The 20,876-nt window shown below is 43.8% G+C and overlaps 1 protein-coding gene across 13 annotated transcripts in view; it reads left to right on the top strand.

The window, feature by feature from the left end:
• Positions 1-5,384: 5,384 nt before the first annotated feature.
• Positions 5,385-20,876, top strand: part of ANKRD29 (ankyrin repeat domain 29) — a 54,065-nt gene continuing 38,573 nt past the window's right edge. The window contains exons 1-5 of one of the 13 annotated variants that reach the window (XM_053206284.1): positions 5,385-5,522; positions 6,090-6,227; positions 12,541-12,720; positions 14,354-14,563; positions 17,343-17,472. In XM_053206284.1, the coding sequence (XP_053062259.1) occupies positions 17,434-17,472 (39 nt within the window). In that variant the 5' untranslated portion in view covers positions 5,385-5,522; positions 6,090-6,227; positions 12,541-12,720; positions 14,354-14,563; positions 17,343-17,433. Of the gene's footprint in view, positions 5,523-6,089; positions 6,228-6,248; positions 12,721-14,353; positions 14,564-17,342; positions 17,607-19,276; positions 19,474-20,876 lie in introns of those variants that run through there. The other 12 variants (XM_053206287.1, XM_053206281.1, XM_053206285.1 and 9 more) reach the window with 12 other exon arrangements.

The raw sequence follows: 20,876 nt of genomic DNA, 5'->3' as shown, positions 1-20,876 counted from the left end.
TCCATGGTCAAGAACTCTGTCTGCTAGGGCTCAGTAGCATCCCACCTTGGGTTCCTCCTGGGCTTTATCTATTCCCTGGCTGCGTCAATAGTCTCCCATTTAAGTTCATGTCAGGCTTCTGAACTATTATAAGAGGGGACTTCTTATTTCTAGTTCTACTGATTGTTTACATGATTCAACCTCATACTTAAGCTAACTGTGCTCCAGGTACCAGCTGGAGAATAAAACTCAAACTGAGTCATTTGATGATTCAAGGGGAACAGTACTTAACACAGGACCACCCGAGGGTCAGTAGTCCACCCATTCTCCTGGAAGCCAGCCCAGAAGATGCTGTACCTAAACTGCACTATTTGGGGTTTTCCTGAAGGCTTTGATGTTAGGTTGTCAGTTTACATAAAGAAATGTCCCCAAAACAGCTCTGTGAAATTCACTGATGCATGTGCCATTAAGGGATTATTGAGGAAACTGTGCCTTGCTCCATATGATTTCACTTTTCTCTGCAATAGCTGGCCTTCTTTCATGCAGCTGAAGAGTTTTGATTTTACAAACATGATGAACCATGATCATGGTTGATAGTGTATCCTCTGCATTGATTGCTAAAAAGCTTAGAGCAAATTGTATGTCCTTCCTGCTTCTCTTTTTATGCTTTCCTTCTTTTCTAGATTTGCGTTATCTTTCTTATTTTCAATTTTCTCTGTCCCATTTTTAAATCCTTATTTTATTTTTACCCTGTGTTATTCTATATCATTTATTTAAGAGAATCTAAATATTATCTGGCAGGGGTATGAAAAAGCAAACAGATACATAGAAAGTTTAGTGCCTATAATGTCTGCTTACACTGTCATTGGAAGCTTTGAGAAAAATCTCAAATAACAATGTGACAGTTTAGATGGACGTATAAAATTGGTGTAGCATTCCTAAAAAGCAATTTTTACTTATGAATTGGTAGTTTTCACAATATTCATATGCTTTCAGTCTGGAATCCTAGAATGTATCCTAAAGAAATAATGAGGAATGTGAATAAACCTTAGGTATAAAATAGTTATTAGCATTATTTTTAATTATACAAACTAAAAGGAACTTATAGATCTTATCTTTGAAGAAAGGACTTACAATAAGAGAAAGGACTAAATGCTGTTAAAATAGGAGGAAGGCTAAATAGAGTATAGTGTAGCTAATTTTAAATGCAGGATTTTCAAAGAATCTTTAATGCCAGAGGAAAATACTCACACGATCATGTTTAATTAAAAAAAAAAAAAGCAGAGTACACATACTTCCGATTATGTTACTGCATGCTTAAGGAAAGATCAGGGGTATATTTAACCCCTGATGACCCTGGGAAAATGTTTTATAGGCCATTGTTGTCTTCTGCTTTTTTCTCTTCTTTTTGTATTCTGGGTTGGTGATCAGAAAAAAAAATTCATTTCATTAGGCTAAAACTTCCACCTTAAGAATATTTATTGAGTAGACAGGTAGGGATATCGCCTATCAGAGGCAGTAATCAAAATCTATGTGTATCACCTGGATTTAGTTATAGGTTGGGATATTGCCTACCAAAGGCAGGGATATTACTTATCAAAACTAATAATCAAAATCTATGCGTACCACTTGGCTACAGTGCTCCAGCCCCTTCTCATAGTACCTTGTCAGCAATTCATTTATTCAGAGGGATATCACCCGTAAACCTACGGTTATAAAATGCAGAACAGGAAACTTCATTCTGACATTTACTCAACAGACATTTGCATACAAACCTGGTAAGACAGCATGGGAGACAGAGCAGGAGTTCTACTCTCTTTGCCTGGGTCCAAATACCACTTTCCTACTTCCAGTCCTTGTGATAATGAACAAGTTTTGCATCCACTCTGAGTCTCAATTTCATTATCAATGATAGCTTTCACAGAGGGTTGGAGTGAGAATAAAATTCAGTGACATTCAAAATACAAGCACATAATGGACACTAATCAATGTGGCTGAAGTTCTTGACCCTTTGTCCCCCAAACCTTGCTTCCATTCTCACCCAGTATCAGAATACTTTCAACAGAAAGTGGCTTACACAGCAAGAAGTCCAGGGACAAGGCAGCCCCTGTTTGTCCACACAGACCTTAGTGACACCATCTGTTTGTCCTGCCACCCTCAGGAGATAGCTTTCCTCATGGTCACAAGGTGACTGCATCCTTCCAGGCATCAGATCCACACAGGACAGTGTGGAAGAAAGGACCTTCTCCTCCTGGGTGTCTCTCTTAGAAGCAAAGAAAACTTTCTTATAGGAGCTCCCAGCACACCTCTTCTCACGTCTCAGAGGTCAGGATTTGTCACATGCTCCACCTAATCCAGACACTATCACCAGCTTAGATCAGAGAGCTTAGGGCAGAAAAGAGGGCTGGGCTCCCTGAAGCATATCCGAAGGAGGAGTATGGTAGATGCCTGAGCAAAATTAGTGTTCTGATACGGAACAGGAAAGGGGCCACGGATGCGGGGCAGATTATTCAATGCTGGGCCACTACACTCTGGAACGTGTGAGGCTCATCTAATGTAAATTCCAAGTGAAGAGACTGAGCTAACGAGCCAGGATGTGGGGTGAGAGTCAGACAGGGAATGTAGACAGGCAAGTGGTCCAGAGCAGACTCTTAATTGGGGCGAAGGGGCCTGATCACAAAAAAAGAGGAGGGAGACTGCTCAGGAGACCAACCTAACCTACTTCACAGTTCTGTCTAGATCAAGTCCTGCTGTAGCATAAACTGGGACAGTGCAACATCGAGAACATACACATGGCAGTCTGCGCTGGCGTGAACAGAAGGTGACAGAAAATATGGCCTCATTTGAGATGAACACGGATGTCTGTGCATGAGTCATGGAGGCCTGCGGACAGACGCGGTGGGACATCTGACCGTGGATACATGGAGAACACAATCCCTTGAATCTTCTATTGAATCAATGATTCCTTTTTTTTTTTTTTCCAACGTTTATTTATTTTTGGGACAGAGAGAGACAGAGTATGAACGGGGGAGGGGCAGAGAGAGAGGGAGACACAGAATCGGAAACAGGCTCCAGGCTCCGAGCCATCAGCCCAGAGCCTGACGTGGGGCTCGAACTCACGGACCGCGAGATCGTGACCTGGCTGAAGTCGGACGCGTAACCGACTGCGCCACCCAGGCGCCCCTGAATCAATGATTCCTAAACCTTGACCACCTACCATCTCTCCTGCTGCAAACTAGCCCCTGAAGAACATGAAAGATATATTAGAAAACCCAGGGTCTGGCTTTGAAGAATTTAAATTCTGCTGGAGGAATCAAAAGTAACAGAAGTGAAGTCTAGGAGCAACACGAGACACTATGGTGTCAGGAAAGCTGGGAGAGAGATGGCTGAAGGGCAGGGTGCAGGAGGGGGACTTAAGCCAGGAGGAACCCCAGGAAGGTCAGGATCTGGGTTAGGGCAGACAGAAGAGGAGGGAGGGAAGAGAGACCTAGGGATGGGAGGGAGGGTGATAACAAGGAAAACTGCTGACGAGGATGGAGACACTCTGCTGGGTAGTGAGAAATTATTTGGATAGAGAGGGTAGGGATAGATAGGATGGGGTAGGTAGGGTTTCACATATGAGGCCTGGTGCGTCACTGTTAAATTTTGGATGGGCCTATTTAGATGGAGTTGTCTGGTGGTGATCACAAGGGTTTTGTTCTGTTGGGGGCTCTATTATGAAAATGAACTTAGCCAGGCACATGGGATGATGCCCAGGCATATTCTTTCCCGCGACTTCCACAAGAATCCCATCAGCAACCTGGCCAGACCACTGCCAAAACCAACTTTGAGCAGCAAGTGATAGTGGAAAGGAAATGGGCCTCGGAGCAAGACAGACTGAATTAAAGGTCTAGCGTCATCACTCAGCAAATTATGTCATCTCTCAGAAGTTAGTTTTTTCAGTTGTGGAATGGGCATAATATCCACCCCACAGACAGCACTCAAAATATACTCTCTTCCTTCCTTTTGTTTATCAAAACTATGAAAGCAAAACCTCCCGTCCTCAATCTTCATAATAATGTTGCATGGCAACTTCAAAACTATCTCATCCATAAACACCTAAGGCAAGGCAAAGTTTTGAGTCTTTCTTGATTTAAAAATTGAAATTTTCTATCAAAATTTTTAATGTTTTTATTTCAAAATAAAGCACAAAGTAATACAATTTATCCATAGCAGATAAACATTTTTTATTTCATCATGAGCTTTTATTTTTTATCTTTTACTTTTGAATTAAATATTCATTACCAATTCAGTTGAGAAGAGGGAAGGAGACACAAACAGAGGTGAGGGGGAGGGGATGAGTACATTCCTACCTTGTGAAGGTGGGAGACAGCTACTTTTACTTTAGCATTTGAATTTTCTAAAAAGACTTTTATTGTTTTTTACGCTTTAAAAACAATATATTTTTTAATTTAAAAAATGTGACTCTCTGCTTTTATTTCCCCCAAACCAACCCTGGGCCAGCAGCAAGTATGTGTGAGGGAGTAAACAGCTCCTGAGATGCTCCAGCCATGAAGGGGAAGGCCAAAAGGAGGAGGTAACCGGTGTAATCAAAAGGAAGAGGGGTACGCGTAACATTTCAAAATTTGCTCTTCACCTTCGAAAAGGAAAATACCACATATCACTCATTCAATCAAAAGGCTTGTTTCCCAGCTCTTTCCCCAGGAGGAAAACAAAACATAACAAAACAAAACACACAAAAAAAGATTATTAGGAAAGAAGAGAGAGAGAAAGAAAAGAACATCTAAAACGACAGTAATGAAAATGAAAATAGCTCTTGATAGGGTGGTAGAACAATGGGTGAATTCTTTTCTCGTGTTTCATCTATATTATCAATATTTGTGCTATAATTAAGGTTGGAAGTCATCTGATGCAGACCGTGCTCTTTTGGAAAATGTGTGGTGTGAGGTTGGGGGTGGGTGTGTAATGTGTATAGGCAGATATGAGTGTGGGAGTATTATGTGTGAACCTGTGTATGTGTGGAGTCTTGAGTGTGTGTATGTGTAGCAACATTGAGGATGTACGTGGACTGTGTGTAGGAAAGAGGGAGGGTGCGTGGACAGGAGTGTGGACAGCACTGTGTGTGTTGATGGTGGAGAATGTGCTCAGTGTAGCATTGTACACTGGTGTGTGTGAGACTGCGATTGTGGCTGTGTGAGCAGTGGTATGTGGGTGTGGTGTGTAGGTGTGGTATGCGTGCGTGTACGTATGGAGTGCGCACAGTGCCAGCGGAGATCAGCGTCTGCTAGGTGAGTTGGCAGACAGCAGGCGCCGATGCTCCTGCTCCCGAGCTCTACCCGGAGCCCTCTGTGGCCCCGCCCCGCCCCCGGTGGCCCCGCCCCCGGTCCAGTCTGAGGCGGCGGCGGCGGGAGCGCGCGGCGCGGGAGGCCGCCCCACTGCGGAACGCGGCGGGGAAGGGAGGGCGGGCTGGAGCTGGCGCCCCGGGCCGGAAGCGCGCGGGTCGCGCAGGGGCGGCCGCGGACATGTGCAAGATGTCCTTCAAGGTGAGCGTCGCGAGCTCCGGGAAGGAGTGCCGGGCCGGGCGGCAGACCTGCGGCGGCGAGCCCGCACCTGGGGACCTCCCGGGGTCGCCGTCGCCGCCGCCGCGGCCCACAGGGTGGAGTGAGCGCCGCCCAGGGTGCTGGCGGGGGACTGGAGGAAGCGACCTGGCTGGGATAGCTCCTGTGGTTTGTGGTTTTGGTTGTGTGGGTTCTGCCCCAAAGGCTTTCGGTACTTAGGGTTGGGAGCCTGGCGGCCGGGCGAAGGGGCGGCGGGGACTGTCGCCCGGGTAACGGGCGGGGGCGGGGCGGGGAAGAGTCTTGCAGTCAGCACTTCCCTGCGGCCGCGCCTCGGGACAGACCAGGGCTGCGGCAAGGATTCCCGGTTCTGCGTCCTCATTTCGGAATGCCAGTGGCACCACTGTCGCCCCCTCTCCGGAGCACCTTTTGGACGCTGAAGCTGAGAGCTCATCAGCACGGAGTGGAGCTGCAATTGATTACCAGGCTTCAGTGTCCAAAGGAGTCTTGTTCTAAACGAGTTTAAAGTCATTCCATTTAATCTTCACATTTCAGGATGAAAGTGATGATACTTGATTTGCCTCTGTTGAGAGGTTTTAATAAAAATAATAGTTAAAATATACTGATGTGCCTGATTCTGAGCCAGAGGCACCTGGGCGCATCTTCTGAATCCTGAGGAAGACCTTTGAAATGGTACGTTCCTGTGTGTCTCTCCTTTTTTTTTTTTTTTTTTTTAACAAGAAGACTAGAACGTGGAGAAGTTAACTCATCACAGTTTTGCAGCCAGTGAGTGGTGTTAACGTTAAAATCGCGATGTGTCTGGCTCCAAAGTCAGGGTAATCCCATCTCTTATAGTAGCTCATGTAAACAGAGGGATGATATGCTGAGATTTGCATGTTAGAAAGATTACTGGCCACAGTTTGGGAAGGGAGCACCTCTGGGGTCATCTTGCTAAATGGTAGGGGCTTAGTGAACAGGTGTCTGGGATGGAAGCAAGTAAACAAGTGTGAATGACCAAAAAATTTTAGTGTGTGGAATTCTGTAATATTATTTCCTGAGTTATGGAGGGCTACGGAGGTGAAGATAAAATGTTTGGTTTGGGACATGTAAAGTCTAAGGATGGATGGAAGTCCAAGTAAGACAGATATGTAAATTGGGAGCCCAGGAGTATATAGTCTAGGCAGGAGATACAGATGCGATGTAGGAATGAACTGTGTTAAGTGGTAATTAAACCCATGAGAGTGAATGTGTCTAGTGATACCATGTAAAAATGGAAAATAGAGGACTGATGACAAAATCTTGAAGAAGGTGAAGACTTGAGAATGAGCAGAATAAGAGAAACCCATTAAGAAAACTGGAGAGCAGCTACAGATCTGTGAGAACAATCATAAGCATGTGCTGATTTAAGTCAAGGATCTCCAGTCCTTCGATAAAGATGGGGAGGAACTCAGTGATAAATACCAGAGAGAAATTAAGCTAGGAATTGAAAAGTGTCCTTTGTATTTAGTAGCAAAACAGCCACTGGTGATCTTGCTCAGAGCAGTTTCAGGAGCCAGATTGCAATAGTTTCAAAAGAGAGTGGGTGGAAACCACAAGTGTCAAAAACAGTTTCAAAAAGTTCTGCAAGAAACAGTGGCTGAAGCAGGAATTTGGAGTTGGCCAAGGGTTTGTTTGCTTTAAAATGGTAGACACTTGACCATCTTTAAATGATGACAAACATCTCAACAATAAAAAAACAACCAGGGCCTCTGAGTGGCTTAGTTTGTTAAGCGTCTGACTCTTGATCTCAGCTCAGATCTTGATCTCAGCGTCATGAGTTCAAGCCCTTCATTGAGCTCCACGCTGGGCATGAAAACTACTTAAAATTAAAAATAATAATAATAAAAAAATAAAGACAACTCGATTTAAAGATGGGCAAAGGAGATGAATAGACATTACTCCCAAAAATATATACGAATGGTCAATAAGCACCTGAAAAGATGCTCAAAACTATTAATCATCGGGGAAATGCAAATCAAAACCATAATGAGACACCACTTCATGCTCACTGGGATGACTATAATCAACAAGACAGACAATGTCAGGTATTGGGAAGATGTGGAGAAATTCAAGTCTTCATACATTGCTGGTAGGAGTGTAAATGATGCAGCCATATTAGGAAACAGTCTGGTCGTTCTTCAAAAAGTTAAATATAGAGTTACCATATAACCCAGCAATTCTACTCCTAAATATATACCCCCCAAAAATAAAAAGCTATGTTCACACAAAAACTTGTACACAGATGTTCATTTTGTTATTCATAATAGCCAAAAAGTGAAAACAACCCAATGTCCATCATTTGTTTATTATTGATAATAAAATTATATTCAAAACAAAATGTATGTATTAGCTTAAGCTGCCATAACAAACGATTATAGACTGGGTGGCTTAAACTACAGGCTTTTAATTTCTCCCAGTTCTGAAGGCTGGCAAGTCCAAGGTCAGAGTGCCAGTAGATTCAGTGTCTGGTGAGAGCTCTCTTCCTGGCTTGCAAACAGCCACCTTCTCACTGGATCCTTACATGGAGGAGAGAAGAAGCTCTGGTGTTCCTCTCTTTTCTTATAAGAGCACTGATCTCATCATGGGGCTCTACCCTCTTGACCTCATCTAACCTAATTACCTTCCAAAGGCCTCACCTCCAAATTCCCAATGTGATATCACATTGTGGGTATCCCATTGGGTATTAGGGCTTCAACATATGAGTTGGGGGGAGACACAGATCCTCAGCCCATACCACGATATATCCATACAATAGAATATCATTTAACCATAAAAAAGAAGGAAGCACTGATACATGCTACAATGTGGATGAGCCTTGAAAACATTATATTAAGTAAAAGAAGCCAGACACAAAAGGCCATGTGGTATATGATCCCATTTATATGAAATGTTCAGAATAGGCAAATCCACAGAGACAGAAAGCAGATTCTTGGTTGCCTGCGGCTAGGGAAGAATGGAGATAGGGAGTGATTGTTAATAGGTTTCTTTAGATTAATAGGTTAATAGGTTTTCTGTTAATGAGGTTTCTTTTGGGGGTAATGAAAATGTTCTGGAATAGTGACAGATATGCAACCTCAGGAATACACTAAAAACCACTGAATCATGCTTCTTTTAAAAGGATGAATTTTTTTTAGTATGTAGACTATAATCTCAATAAATATTTAAATTTTTTATTTTTTATTTATTTTATTTTATTTTATTTTATTTTTTGAGAGAACACATGCAGGCTAGGGAAGGGCAGAGAGAGGAGAGAGAATCTCAAGCAGGCTCCATGCTCAGCTCAGAGCCTGACACAGGGCTGGATCCCACAACCCTGGGATCATGACCTGAGCTGAAATCAAGAGTCAGACGCTTAACCAACTGAGCCACCCAGGTGCCCCTCAATAAGTAAGTATTTAAAATAATGATAAGGGGGCTTCATAGAGGGGATGACTAAGCTGAGTGATGAAGCTTTCAGGAGGTTGGTGAGGTGGAAGGCATGATGGGACTTCACTAGTTGTAGGTGTTCCCACTAGACATGTGGGGAGGAAACCCTCTTCCGTTGGAGTTAGAGGAAAAGAGGTGAGGTTGAGGGACAGTATCGATGTTTTGTGAAGTAGAGGCCAGGATAAGGTCAGAATTTGGGGTGGGTAGAAAGGAAGGTGCCAGAATTTGCAGTGAAGAAGGGAGAATGATCAGGAGGTGACAGCTACTAGGTGAGGTGAAGCCCAGAACAAGAAGGTGGGATGATCTGAGCTGTGAAGGAACAGAGATTTGTGCACATGACTGGAAGGGCAGGATCTGGAAGACAAGTGAGGAGAGCCTAACCCCATTTTCTACCCCAGGGCTAGTGTGGGAGGTGCTGGGGGCTTACAGCAGGGAGACAGAGGAAGTGCTCTGTGCCAGGTTAAGGGTGAGGAGTTGATTCTCCATGAAGTGGACTTCCAAAAGGCACTGAGGGAAGGCTTGAGGGCAAGGGAAGCAGAGTCACAGGCCAGTCGCCTAAGCCGGGCCTCGCCCTTGCTACCATCCTATCAAACATAGTAAAATGTACCCACAGCCCAAGATAATAATAGAGACTTTTTTTTTTAACGTTTATTCATTTTTGAGACAGAGAGAGAGACAGAGCATGAATGGGGGAAGGTCAGAGAGAGAGGGAGACACAGAATCTGAAACAGGCTCCAGGCTCTGAGCTGTCAGCACAGAGCCTGACGCAGGGCTCGAACTCACGGACCGCGAGATCATGACCTGAGCCGAAGTCGGACGCCCAACCGACTGAGCCACCCCGGCGCCCCAATAATAGAGACTTTTTATTGTACATTTTTGGAAAGGTTTTTATAATTTGCTTTAAAAACAACTTAGCCATGAATAACATTTAATTTACATTTGTCCATGATTTTTCTGCAATTTTTGTATATAGCCCATAATTCTTGTGTACTGAGAAAATCAGACCTACAAATTATTTTCATGTGCCATCAATATTTTCTGAATACCAAATTTAGCAATGAAGGGAGTTGACAAAGATAGTACATTTTGTAGCTATTTATTCATTCACTTTGATTTTAGAGCCAGAGATTAACGGTTTATTTTCACAGGCCTCAGAAAGTCTTATAGGCCCTAATTCCTGGGTCTCCAAAGCCTTTGTTTAAAAGCCCTGGCATTGTTAGCTGAGTCTATGGGAGAATGAACAGAGCATTATAAATCACAAGTTAGCTTCCTATTCATGACTTAGAGTAATCACATGTAGAGCTATTTGCTTCTGAACCACACGGACTTCTTTGCTTCTGTGTTTTCTCCTTCCTCCATTAAGCTGTCAGCAATCACTGCTATCAGTCTGTCTCCAGTAAACTTCCTCTTTCATAATTGGCAAGTTCTAATTTGTTCTGGTTGGGAAAACAGACACATGTTTGTTAGAATTATTTTTAAAGTAAAAGCAAACTAAGGGGGCGGGTCTGGGCCTCCTTGTGGAATAAAGTTCACAGATCTGGGTGCATTGACTTTTGACTTTGTAACAGCTGTTTCAACTACTCAGGACTTATTCTTCAGGGCTGAGGTTGCCAAAAGCCTAACACAATTGAGGAGTTAGACTCTTAACACAGTGAGGGAAGTTACCACTGTAGAGGAAACATTGGTAGATAAAGAACAATACTTGGGTCTTTCTTGAGCATGTTTTAGCCAAGAGGATAAAGCGTCTCAATACCATGTTTCATCTTGGTGACGGAAACTGCTCATGCCTTGGCGAAAAGTATGGGTACTTGTATGTTCCATCCTTGTTCTGAAAGTATGTAAATGATCTCATCATCAGCTCCAGTTCACCAGTCAGCTAAAATTATTTGGATAAGCTACAGGAAAATAAATGTACAAAGCCACATATGTTTTCTTTTAAGTTTATTCATTTATTTTGAGAGAGAGCGAGAGAGTGGGGAGGGGCAGAGAGAGAAGGAGAGAGAGAATCCCAAGCAGGCTCCGCACTGTCAGTGCAGAGCCCAACACGGGGCTCGAACTCGCAGATTGTGAGATCATTGACCTGAGCCAAAATCCAGAGTCAGATGCTTAACCAACTGAGTCACCCAGGTTCCCCAAAGCCATGCATGTTTTTAAACAGCTTTATTGAAATACAAATCACATACCATATAACTCACCCATGTAAAGTGTTCATTTCAGTGCTTTTTAGTATATTCAGACTTGTGCAACCATCAGCACAATCAAGTTTAGAATATTTTCATCACCCATTAGTAGTCACTCTAGCCCCCAGCTATCTAGCTTCCCAGCTTTAGATAACTGCTACTCTGCTTTTCTATCTCTATGTATTTGCCTATTCCTGACATATATGTCTTAAACAGACTCTCCACCTGGTCTTGAGTTCTGAGTTTGGAAATGCTGGTGTTGAATGGTCCTACCTCCAAGGCAGAATGCTTGGGGTAAATCAGTTTCCTATCACCTTCAGAAGTGTAGCAATACTGACAACACAGAGGTTAGGCTTCTCTAATGTTTATCAAGCATTCTGAAAATTTCAAATACTTAGCACAAAGGGGACAATGGATGAGAATAGCTAGCGACATCTCAGAGTGTCCTTCTGTGCAAGGCTTCTCAGTCCTGCATTCTTTTCTTATTTAACGTGGCCTCTAACGCCAGAGAAATTCATAACTGAGAAAAGCTCATGTTCTCTTGATTGAATTAATAAATGCACAATCAAAACCCACATGATTCTAAACCTTTTTTGAACTCTACCTTTTAAAAGTCTCTACCCCTCCCCATTAGCTTTTAATCAGAATTCCAGTTCTGTACAAGTAACAATTTCCCTTCTGTGTTTCCTCTCCCCTTCCTTCCTGTAACTAATTGCTGTTAGTATAATAATGAGCAGTGTATAAGCCAAAATTCTGGAAGTAAAGGGGAGAAAAAAAGGACTTTCTCACAGGGAAAGTCCTCAGACTCTACACTCAAAAATGGGGTTGAATGCTGGCTCTGTTACTTGCTAACTGTATGACCTTGAGTAATTCATTTCTGTGCCTCAGTTTCCTCTTCTTAAAAATGGGAATAATAAAAACACCAATGTCGTGGAGTTGTTCTGCTAATTAAATACCTCAGAGCAGTGAAAGTGGTTAGCACACCGGCTAGAAGAGCAAGATCTCAGCCTTGGTTGGTGTTGCTATTCTTCATATCATGACCAGCAAGCCCGAGGGAGGCTCACTGGCCTTTTTGTAGAGATCAGAAAAATCAAGAAGGAGGTTAAATAGCAAAGCATTTCCACATGCATCATCTCCTTCAAAGGCTAGAGGTCTTGCCCCTGTTTCACTCCACAGCATTTATGATTATGTGCATATCGTACCCAGAGGAGGTTTGGAAGCTATCCAGGCAATGTGATGTGTGTAGACCCTAAAGAGAAGGAAGTTCAGGGGACTTTCCGTCTTGGCAGAAGAGGAGCTTGGAATGAGGGTAGGAAGGAGGTCATTGGGGTCAATGCTGCCTTATTCCTTGCTGTCTACAGAATTCCAGGGAGGCAGAACAGTGTGATGGCTAACAGGGCAGCCCCAGCACCAGGCTGCCTAGGCCCGAAGCCTGCCTGTCATCTCTCCCTTAGCTGTGCAGCGGGCTGGTACCGGCACCCACTTCACTGAGCCACCGTGAGGATTCAGCGAGAGAGCATGTGCGGAGGACATACGGAGCGGTACAGAACAAGCACTTAGTATTAGCACAGGATTCCTGCCCTCCACTAAATGTGTCTGCCGCGGTGTGATGGGAGAACTTACCCATTCTTTTGGGAGTCGTTTCCACCTGGAAGCCCCTTAGGCACTTGAAAGCGTGTTCAAAGCTGAACTCCTTTTTTTCCCAAAGCCTGCCCCTCTTCCCATGTTTTCCCACTTCAAGGAATGGCACCGCCTCAACCAGGCACTCCAACCAGAAACCTGGGACTCAGTCCAGCCTCCTTCTCCCACCTTCTCCTGCACATACAGTCTAATCCTCCCGTCCCGCTATTTTTGCCTGAGCTCGGGCCCTTAAATTCTCTTCCCCGTCTATGCGGTAGTCCCCTAACCCTAACACTGGTAGTCCCCAGACCTCAGTCTGGCTCCAGTCATCAGTCCATTCTCCCTGAAGCTGCCACAGGGACCTTTCTGAAACACAAAGCCGATAGTATCTCCTCACCTTAAAACCCTGCCTTGGCTCCCCAGTACCCCGGCAAACTCCGTCGCACAGCGCAGCAGATCCTTTGGGATCTGGCCCTCACTGCCTATAGCGCCTCATTGTCCCTTGCCCTCTCTCCCCTCCCATCCCTCCGTCTAGCCCTTCCAAGCTAGTGACAGTTCCCAGAATGCTATGATGAGCCTCCACATCTTTGCTTTCACCGCTCTTTCTGCCTGGGATGCTCATTACCCAGTTCCCCACTCATCTTCTGAGACTCTTCTTGAGAATTCCTTCTCTTTGAAACCATTACTGGCCACCACCCCCCCTCCCCCCATATAGGCCTGGCCATTCTCTGCTCTCCTTACATTATCCACATTCCGACTCTAGCACCTGTAATAATTTCTGATGCCTATTGGCATGACATGCTTTCCTGTGGGGCCATAAAGCCATTGGAGCAGAGCTCAAGTTTCATTCTTACCTCTTGTCCTAGCCCCTGGCCAGTGCCCCTGTCCCCAATACATGCCAGTGACCAAGCAAATTAAGTCACCTGAACAAGCATTTCAAAGAGCTGTGAGGAATAGCATTTATAGCGACAATTCTTGAGTGTTCACCATCGAACAGTGTTTCCACGTATTCTCCCCTTTAATCCTCTAACGACACACGGCAGAGGTACTGCTACTGGCATTATTAGTCCCATTTTATTGGGACGGAGAGAAGTTAAATAACCTGCCCAGGGTCACAGAGCTGGGAAGTAGCAGTCTTCGGACTTGAACTCAGCTCTTTCTTACCCCAAATCGACTACTCTGTCTTGCCTCCACCTCTCGCACTTGAGGGAAAATGAAATCTTTACAGCTGTTCACAAAGCTCAGTTTCCAGAACCTCATAGGAAGCAAGGAAATCTGGCCCTGACAGGAGAGAAGCCCCAGAGCCATCCTCAAGGCAGGAGAGGCTCCCAGCTGGAGAGCTTATTATGACGATAGAAGCTTGTGGCGTGCAGATGGGTTTTGAAAATAATTTGGGGTTAAAGAGAAACAACAAAATCACTAAAAATGACTTACAATTTATTACTCTCAAGTCTTCATGTTTCAGGAAAAGCCAGCAGGGCTGGCGTATTAAGTTCTCTTCCTAATTCACCCTCCAAACTTCATTTTGGCCTTGTGCGATCTCTCTGCTGAAAGGGCATTGTTTCGTGATTTATGATACAAGGCAGGCCTGCCTGGCCATTGCTTCAGCCAGTTACTGACAAGCTGTAACAGTGGAGCCAGCCTGGAACAAGAGCCGCAAACACCAGGTGTGAACGTCACCATGGCAGTTCGGCGTGAAAATACCCGGGGCCATCACATTTAGGCTGTCGGGGGGAAAAGCAAATTGTTCATCTGGAATTTGAGGTGACTTTTGTTCCCCTACCTGAGCCAGGAAACTATTTGAAGTATGTTTGTAACCTGCTTAGCACTCCCTGCTTGGCCACGCTCTCCTCCAAGAATGCACAAGAGCACTAAGTTGTGTGTGAGCTGAAGGGCTGAAGAAAAGAAATCCTCATAGCAACAAATGCCACCTTGCCTGTGCCCTCACTGTTCATTTTAGGTGGCTCCGTGGAGGGGCACCTGGTTGGCTTAGTTGGTAGAGCATGTGACTCTTGAGCTCAGGGTTGTGAGTTTGAGCCCCACATTGGGTGTGGAGATTACTTAAAAATTGAAAAAAAAAATTAAACCTAAGATGGCTCTGTGTTGTGGCTGATGTTGCTGTGTTTTCTTTTTAACTTAGCATAAATAAGTAAGATACTGAATTTAAGGGGTGTCTGGGTTGCTCAGTAGGCCAAGAAACCAACCCTTGGTTTCAGTTAAGGTCACAATCTCACAGTTCATGAGTTCAAGCCCCATGTCGGGCTCTGCGTTGTCAGCTTGGGATTCTCTCTCTCCCTCTCTTTCTTCCCCTCCCCTGCTCTCTCTCTCTCTTTCTCTCTCAAAATAAATAAATAAACTTAAAAAAAAAAAGAAATAGGTCTGCCTTGAAGAAACTTATTAAAAAAAAGAGATACTGAATTTAATACCTTGTCAGTATACTTAAAATTTTTTAAAATATTTTTTCATGTTTATTTTTGAGAGAGAGAGAGTGCAAGCGGGGGAAGATCAGAGAGAGAAGGAGACACAGAACCCGAAGGGGGCTCCAGGCTCTGAGCTGTCAGCACAGAGCCTGACGTGGGGCTCAAACCCATGAGCCGTGAGATCATGACCTGACCTGGAGTCAGATGCACAACCAACTGAGCCACCCAGGCGCCCCCCTTATCAGTATAATTAAAAGATATCTTGCATAAAACAGGTGCAGCCACTCTGGAAAATAGTATGGAGTTTCCTCAAAAAATTAAAAGTAGAACTATCCTATAACCCAGCAATTGCACTACTAGGCATTTATCCACGGGATACAGGTGTGCTGTTTCGAAGAGACACATGCACCCCCATGTTTGTAGCAGCACTATCAACAATAGCCAAAGTATGGAAAGAGCCCAAATGTCCATCGATGGATGAATGGATAAAGAAGAGGTGGTATATATATACAATGGGGTATTACTTGGCAATCAAAAAGAATGAAATCTTGCCATTTGCAATTATGTGGATGGAACTGGAGGGTATTATGCTAAGTGAAATTAGTCAGAAAAAGACAAAAATCCTATGACTTCACTCATATGAGGACTTTAAAATACAAAACAGATGAACATAAGGGAAGGGAAGCAAAAATACTAAAAACCAGGGAGGGGGACAAAACAGACTCTTAAATATGGAGAACAAACAGAGGGTTGCTGGAGGGGTTGTGGGAGGGGGAATGGGCTAAATGGGTAAGGGACATTAAGAAATCTCCTGAAATCATTGTTGCACTATATGCTAACTAACTTGGATGTAAATTTTAAAAATAAATTAAAAAGTTTTTTAAAAGGTACCTTGCATAAAAGCTCTTTGGGATCAGATAGGTGTTTTAAGCCCACCCAAAAAGTGCTCTTGTTAAATAATGTCAATGCTAGAAAATTTCCTGAGACCACAAAATTCTTTATTAGTATCGATACTCTGAATTTAATTTTGCCTATCTAGGGCATTGAGGAGGGCACTTGTTGGGAAGAGCACTGGGAAACCAATTTGACAATAAATTATATTAAAAAAATTTTGCCTATCCTAACTTTGTAAAGAAAAGTGGGCAGAAAGAAAGAAGCTAGCATCTGTAAGCATTTATGATGTGTCGGGCACTGTATTCACCAGTTAACCTTTATTATTTAATCCTTACCGTAATTTTCAAGTCAGGTAGTGTAAGACTCACCAAGGCCAAGTCATTTGCCCAAGGCTGGGATTGAAACCCAGTGCTGTCTGGTTCCAGAACCTCTCCTCCAGCCCTCCCCTCCCCTGCCATGGACTGTTCGCTACAGATCCAAATTGATGTGTTCTAGAAAAGGCAATTGGACTGCAGTCAACTCTGCCAGGCTGATTTTTCAAGAACTGTTTGCCAGCTCTATTCCTTCCATAGGCTGGTTCCAATATTATCTTTGCAACTTTAAAATCACACAGCAGTGGAAAGAAGGACCCATACGAGGACACGTAACAGCATTTCCTGCCCAGAGTTCTTTATTCTTAAGTGAATCCCCTGGCAAGTTCTAGCTGAAGCAAAGAAAATTAGGTGGAGGGAAGGTGAAACATTTGCCCAGACAGTTGGAATCAGGCAGAAAGTTGAGAGCACAGAAAAGATGTGGGTTGGGGAGGTCAGGTTTGAGAGAGATTTCTCTCTGCTTAGAGGTGAATGGGGGTTTGGGAATGTTTCAAGGAGGAAATCGGATTTAGGCAGGGCTTTGGCCTTGAAAGATGGGGGAGAACTCATTTCACGCAAAAAAGGAAACTGTGAACAAAGACACAGAGGCAGGAAAGTGAGGACATTGCTGGGAGTATTAATAGTGCTGTATTATCAACAACATTGCTCTTCATAAGAGCACTGTGGCTCCAATATCTGGTATGAAACAGAATGTGTTCCATAGCCAAGTATATTACTGGCATCTATTGCTGGAGGAGTGGTCTTTCAGATACTACAACACATCTGGAAATTCTGCCTTTTGAATGGTATATATTTGCGTAGAAGCAGTCGTATTAACTGATGTTGATCCTAAGATCCTGTTGCATTTTGCTTCTGCAGAAGGAAACTCCACTTGCCAACGCCGCATTCTGGGCAGCAAGGAGAGGAAACCTGGCTCTGCTCAGGCTGTTGTTGAACAGCGGTCGGGTGGATGTGGACTGCAGGGACAGTGTACGGATGGATTCATTTGGTATATGCATGCCAAGGACACGCCGTTTCCCCTGCTGGCACGAGAGCAGCTCATGAATACATTTCCCTTTGCGATGCTTATCTACTTTTTCATGTTTGCCTGCTTTATCCCTTGTAAAAGTCCAAGGTACCCTGGTGAGTGTAAAAACATCCTGGGCAAACCATTATGTGCACAAAACCAGAGGCGGCCACAATAGGGGAAGTGGCACCTCACTGGGAATCAGAATTGGCAAATTCCAAGAAAGAAAGGGTTTTTAGTCTGAGAATTCAAACCAACTCCTTTCATGGAAAGTGGAGATAATTCAGAGCAGAAGAGGCCTGCCATGGATGTGGAAGGTGGGCTTTTCTACGAGGGTAAGAGAACTGAAGATGGAAACCTCCGCCCAACTTCTTACCTTTCGTTATCTTTGCAAACATCAGTACACTCACTGGCAAGGAGGGGGTCTAAAAATCGATACTACTGCCCACAGGCAGGCATCACTTAGGGAGCCCTCCCTCTCCAGACAGAGGCAGTGATTTCTCTGTATTCAGCAGGACTCTGCATCTCTGGGGAGCAGGAAGACCTCAAATGAGAGAGAAAGAGAGAAGCAGCAGAAATATTTTAATGTTAGGAATAAAAATGTTTTCACATGAGCCCTATTGTTTTCCCAAAAGCTGGATGTGCCATTTCCAGCTTTTACTGCACAAATTTGCTAAGTAAGATGAGCCACCAGCCTGAGTGAGATAGCAAAGCTTGTTGCACTCTGCCCACTGGGGGCATTGGTGTGCAGTTATCTTGGGTTGGCACCTCCAGATCCACTCAGACCCTTCTCCAGCTTGCTGTGTCCCAGAGACTGAAATGTACAGCCTAGTGGACTTGCTTCCCTCTGGCCTCTGCTTGGGTTTGGCCAATGGGAGCACTGGTAGAAATCAGAGAGTGGGAGGACAGGGACGCTGGGGAACACAGTGTCCCCTATTCTGTCTGGCAGCAGTGCTCTCGTTCTGTGTCCTAGGAGTTTCCACCCTCCCCACCCCAGCCCTGTGCTTTCAGGCCCGGGCTGGCAGGGGAGCCCCACTGCTGCTAGCTCCTAGTGCAACATTGTTCTTGGAGTGTCCCTGTACCCAGGGCACAGCGTTATCAATTATTAAAATTTCCTCCAACTATCCCAGTGCGAATGTGCCATCTGTTCCTTGCCAGGACCCAGACTGGTATGGACTCGGGCATCTGCGAACTGGCCATCCCAGTCTTACTTGGGTCTTAATGGGCAGCAGTGTCCCCTGGACCAAACTGGAGCAGGTTTTCATCGTGGCCTCACCCACTGACCATGTTGATGACCGCTTTTCCTCTTTGTCTTGAAGTCACCTGTTTTCAGCCACTCCTATGACTTTTTCCTTATATCCAGTGTCCTAGGAGCCTCCTCACAGCACCACGCATACCCTGCCCCCCAGACAGTACCCCACACTCAGCCTTCCCTGTGCCCTTTCCTCCTCAATGCCGCCTGTCCTGCCACCTCCTTCCCCACTCAGAGCTCATCCTCTGTCTCTGTCTGCTGGGTGACGAGTAGCTTTTCAAACAGAGATTTTGCTACTAGGCCAGATACCAATGTTTACTCCTCCTCGTTTAGCATAAAAACTCATTTTGTTAACAGCTTTCTGGAGAAAAGATTCCTTAACCCAAAGGAGAGAGCCTAAATGATGGTAATTTCAGACATTGATTTTGAAAGAGTCTCTAAGATTGGCGGTGATGGAGACAGGGAGAGGTTTGGGAACAGTGTAGGTGTTGGTTTCGCTTCACATTTCACGGGGAGAGTTTCTACCTCCTTCAGGTACCACCTGAATGTGGAGTCTGGGTCCCAGGATGCCTGTGGTGCTGAATGATCTCTACTCTAGTCCTGCTCAGCCTCCGGTTCACCTGGGACTCCTAGGAGAGCTGATGGAATGCAAGAGGAGGCCCTGGGGCTCTCCTGGGAACCGCTCCCAACCTCAAGTTCACGACCATGTTCAAACTTCCAACAGACAACATGTAAAGAATGAACACATTATCGCTAGGCCACCCACCACATGGCAAAGCTTTGAATTACATTCACCTTCATTTCTCGAGTAATGCTGTCCTCACATGATGTTTACATTTTTTTGCTTCCTTCATCTTTCTGATGCACATCTACCACAAAGATGTGCAGTGGCAGCTTCCTCCAGCCTTTTTAGATGTATGAATGAAGGTGTTTCAATATCCTGTTTGTTGGAGACTTCACCGTGTTTATATCCCCCCATATCCTCCCTCTATTCAAAATCAGCTAGTTTTAAAAGACACATTTTAACATCAGCCAATGAAATAAAGTAACCTTAATCTTTAGAGAATTAGTCATCTGTCAAACTAGCAAGTTTTTACTATAAAGGAAAGACTTTTATGTAGCTTAATCAAGGGATACTACTTCATAGAATGAATTTGAAGGTTTTCCTTTCTCTTATATTTTTGGAATAATTTTAGAATAATAGATATCAACTCTTCCTGAAATGTTTAGTAGAATTCACCTGTGAAGCCATCTGGTCCCAGACTTTTGTTTGTTGGGAGTTTTTTGATTACCGATTTAACTTCATTGCCAGTAATTGGTCTGTTCAAATTTGTTATTTCTTCCTGATTCAGTTTTGGTAGGTTATATGTTTCTAGGAGTTTTTCCAGTTCTTCTAGGTTGTCCACTTTTTTGGCATATAATTTTTTACATATTCTCATATAATCCTTTGTATTTCAGTGGTGTTGGTTGTTATTTCTCCCCTTTCATTTCTGATTTTGTTTATTTGAATTCTCTCTCTTTTCTTTTTGATTACTGTTGCTAAAAGTTTATCAATTTTGTTGATCTTTTCATAGAACCAGCTACTGGTTTCATTGATTTGTTCTATTGTGGTTTTTTGTTTTGTTTTGTTTTGTTTTTTAGTTTCTGTATCATTTATTTCTTCTCTAATCTTTATTATTTCCTTCCTTCTGGTTTTGGGTTTTGTTTGTTCTTTTTTCAGTTCCTTTAAGTGTAATGTTAGGTTGCTTATTTGAGATTTTTCTTGCTTCTTAAGGTAGGCCTGTATTGCCATAAACTTCCCTCTTGGAACTACTTTGGCTGTATCCCAAAGATTTTGGACCTTTGTGTTTTCATTTTCAGTTGTCTCCGTGTATTTTTTGTATTTCTTTGATTTCTTCATCGATCCATTCATTATTTAATAGCATGTTATTAACTTCCATGTATTTGTGCTCTTTCCAATTTTTTTTCGTATGGTTGATGTCTAGTTTCATAGCATTGTAGTCAGAAAAGATGCATAGTATGGCTTCAATCTTTTTGAATTTGTTGATACTTGTTTCATAGTGCAATATATGATCTTTTCTGGAGAATTCCATGTGCACTTGAAAAGAATGTGTATTCTGCTGTTTTAGGATGG

Source organism: Acinonyx jubatus, chromosome D3 (assembly GCF_027475565.1).
Source record: "Acinonyx jubatus isolate Ajub_Pintada_27869175 chromosome D3, VMU_Ajub_asm_v1.0, whole genome shotgun sequence".
NCBI lineage: Eukaryota > Metazoa > Chordata > Mammalia > Carnivora > Felidae > Acinonyx > Acinonyx jubatus.
This window is presented reverse-complemented; position numbering and strand designations above follow the sequence as displayed.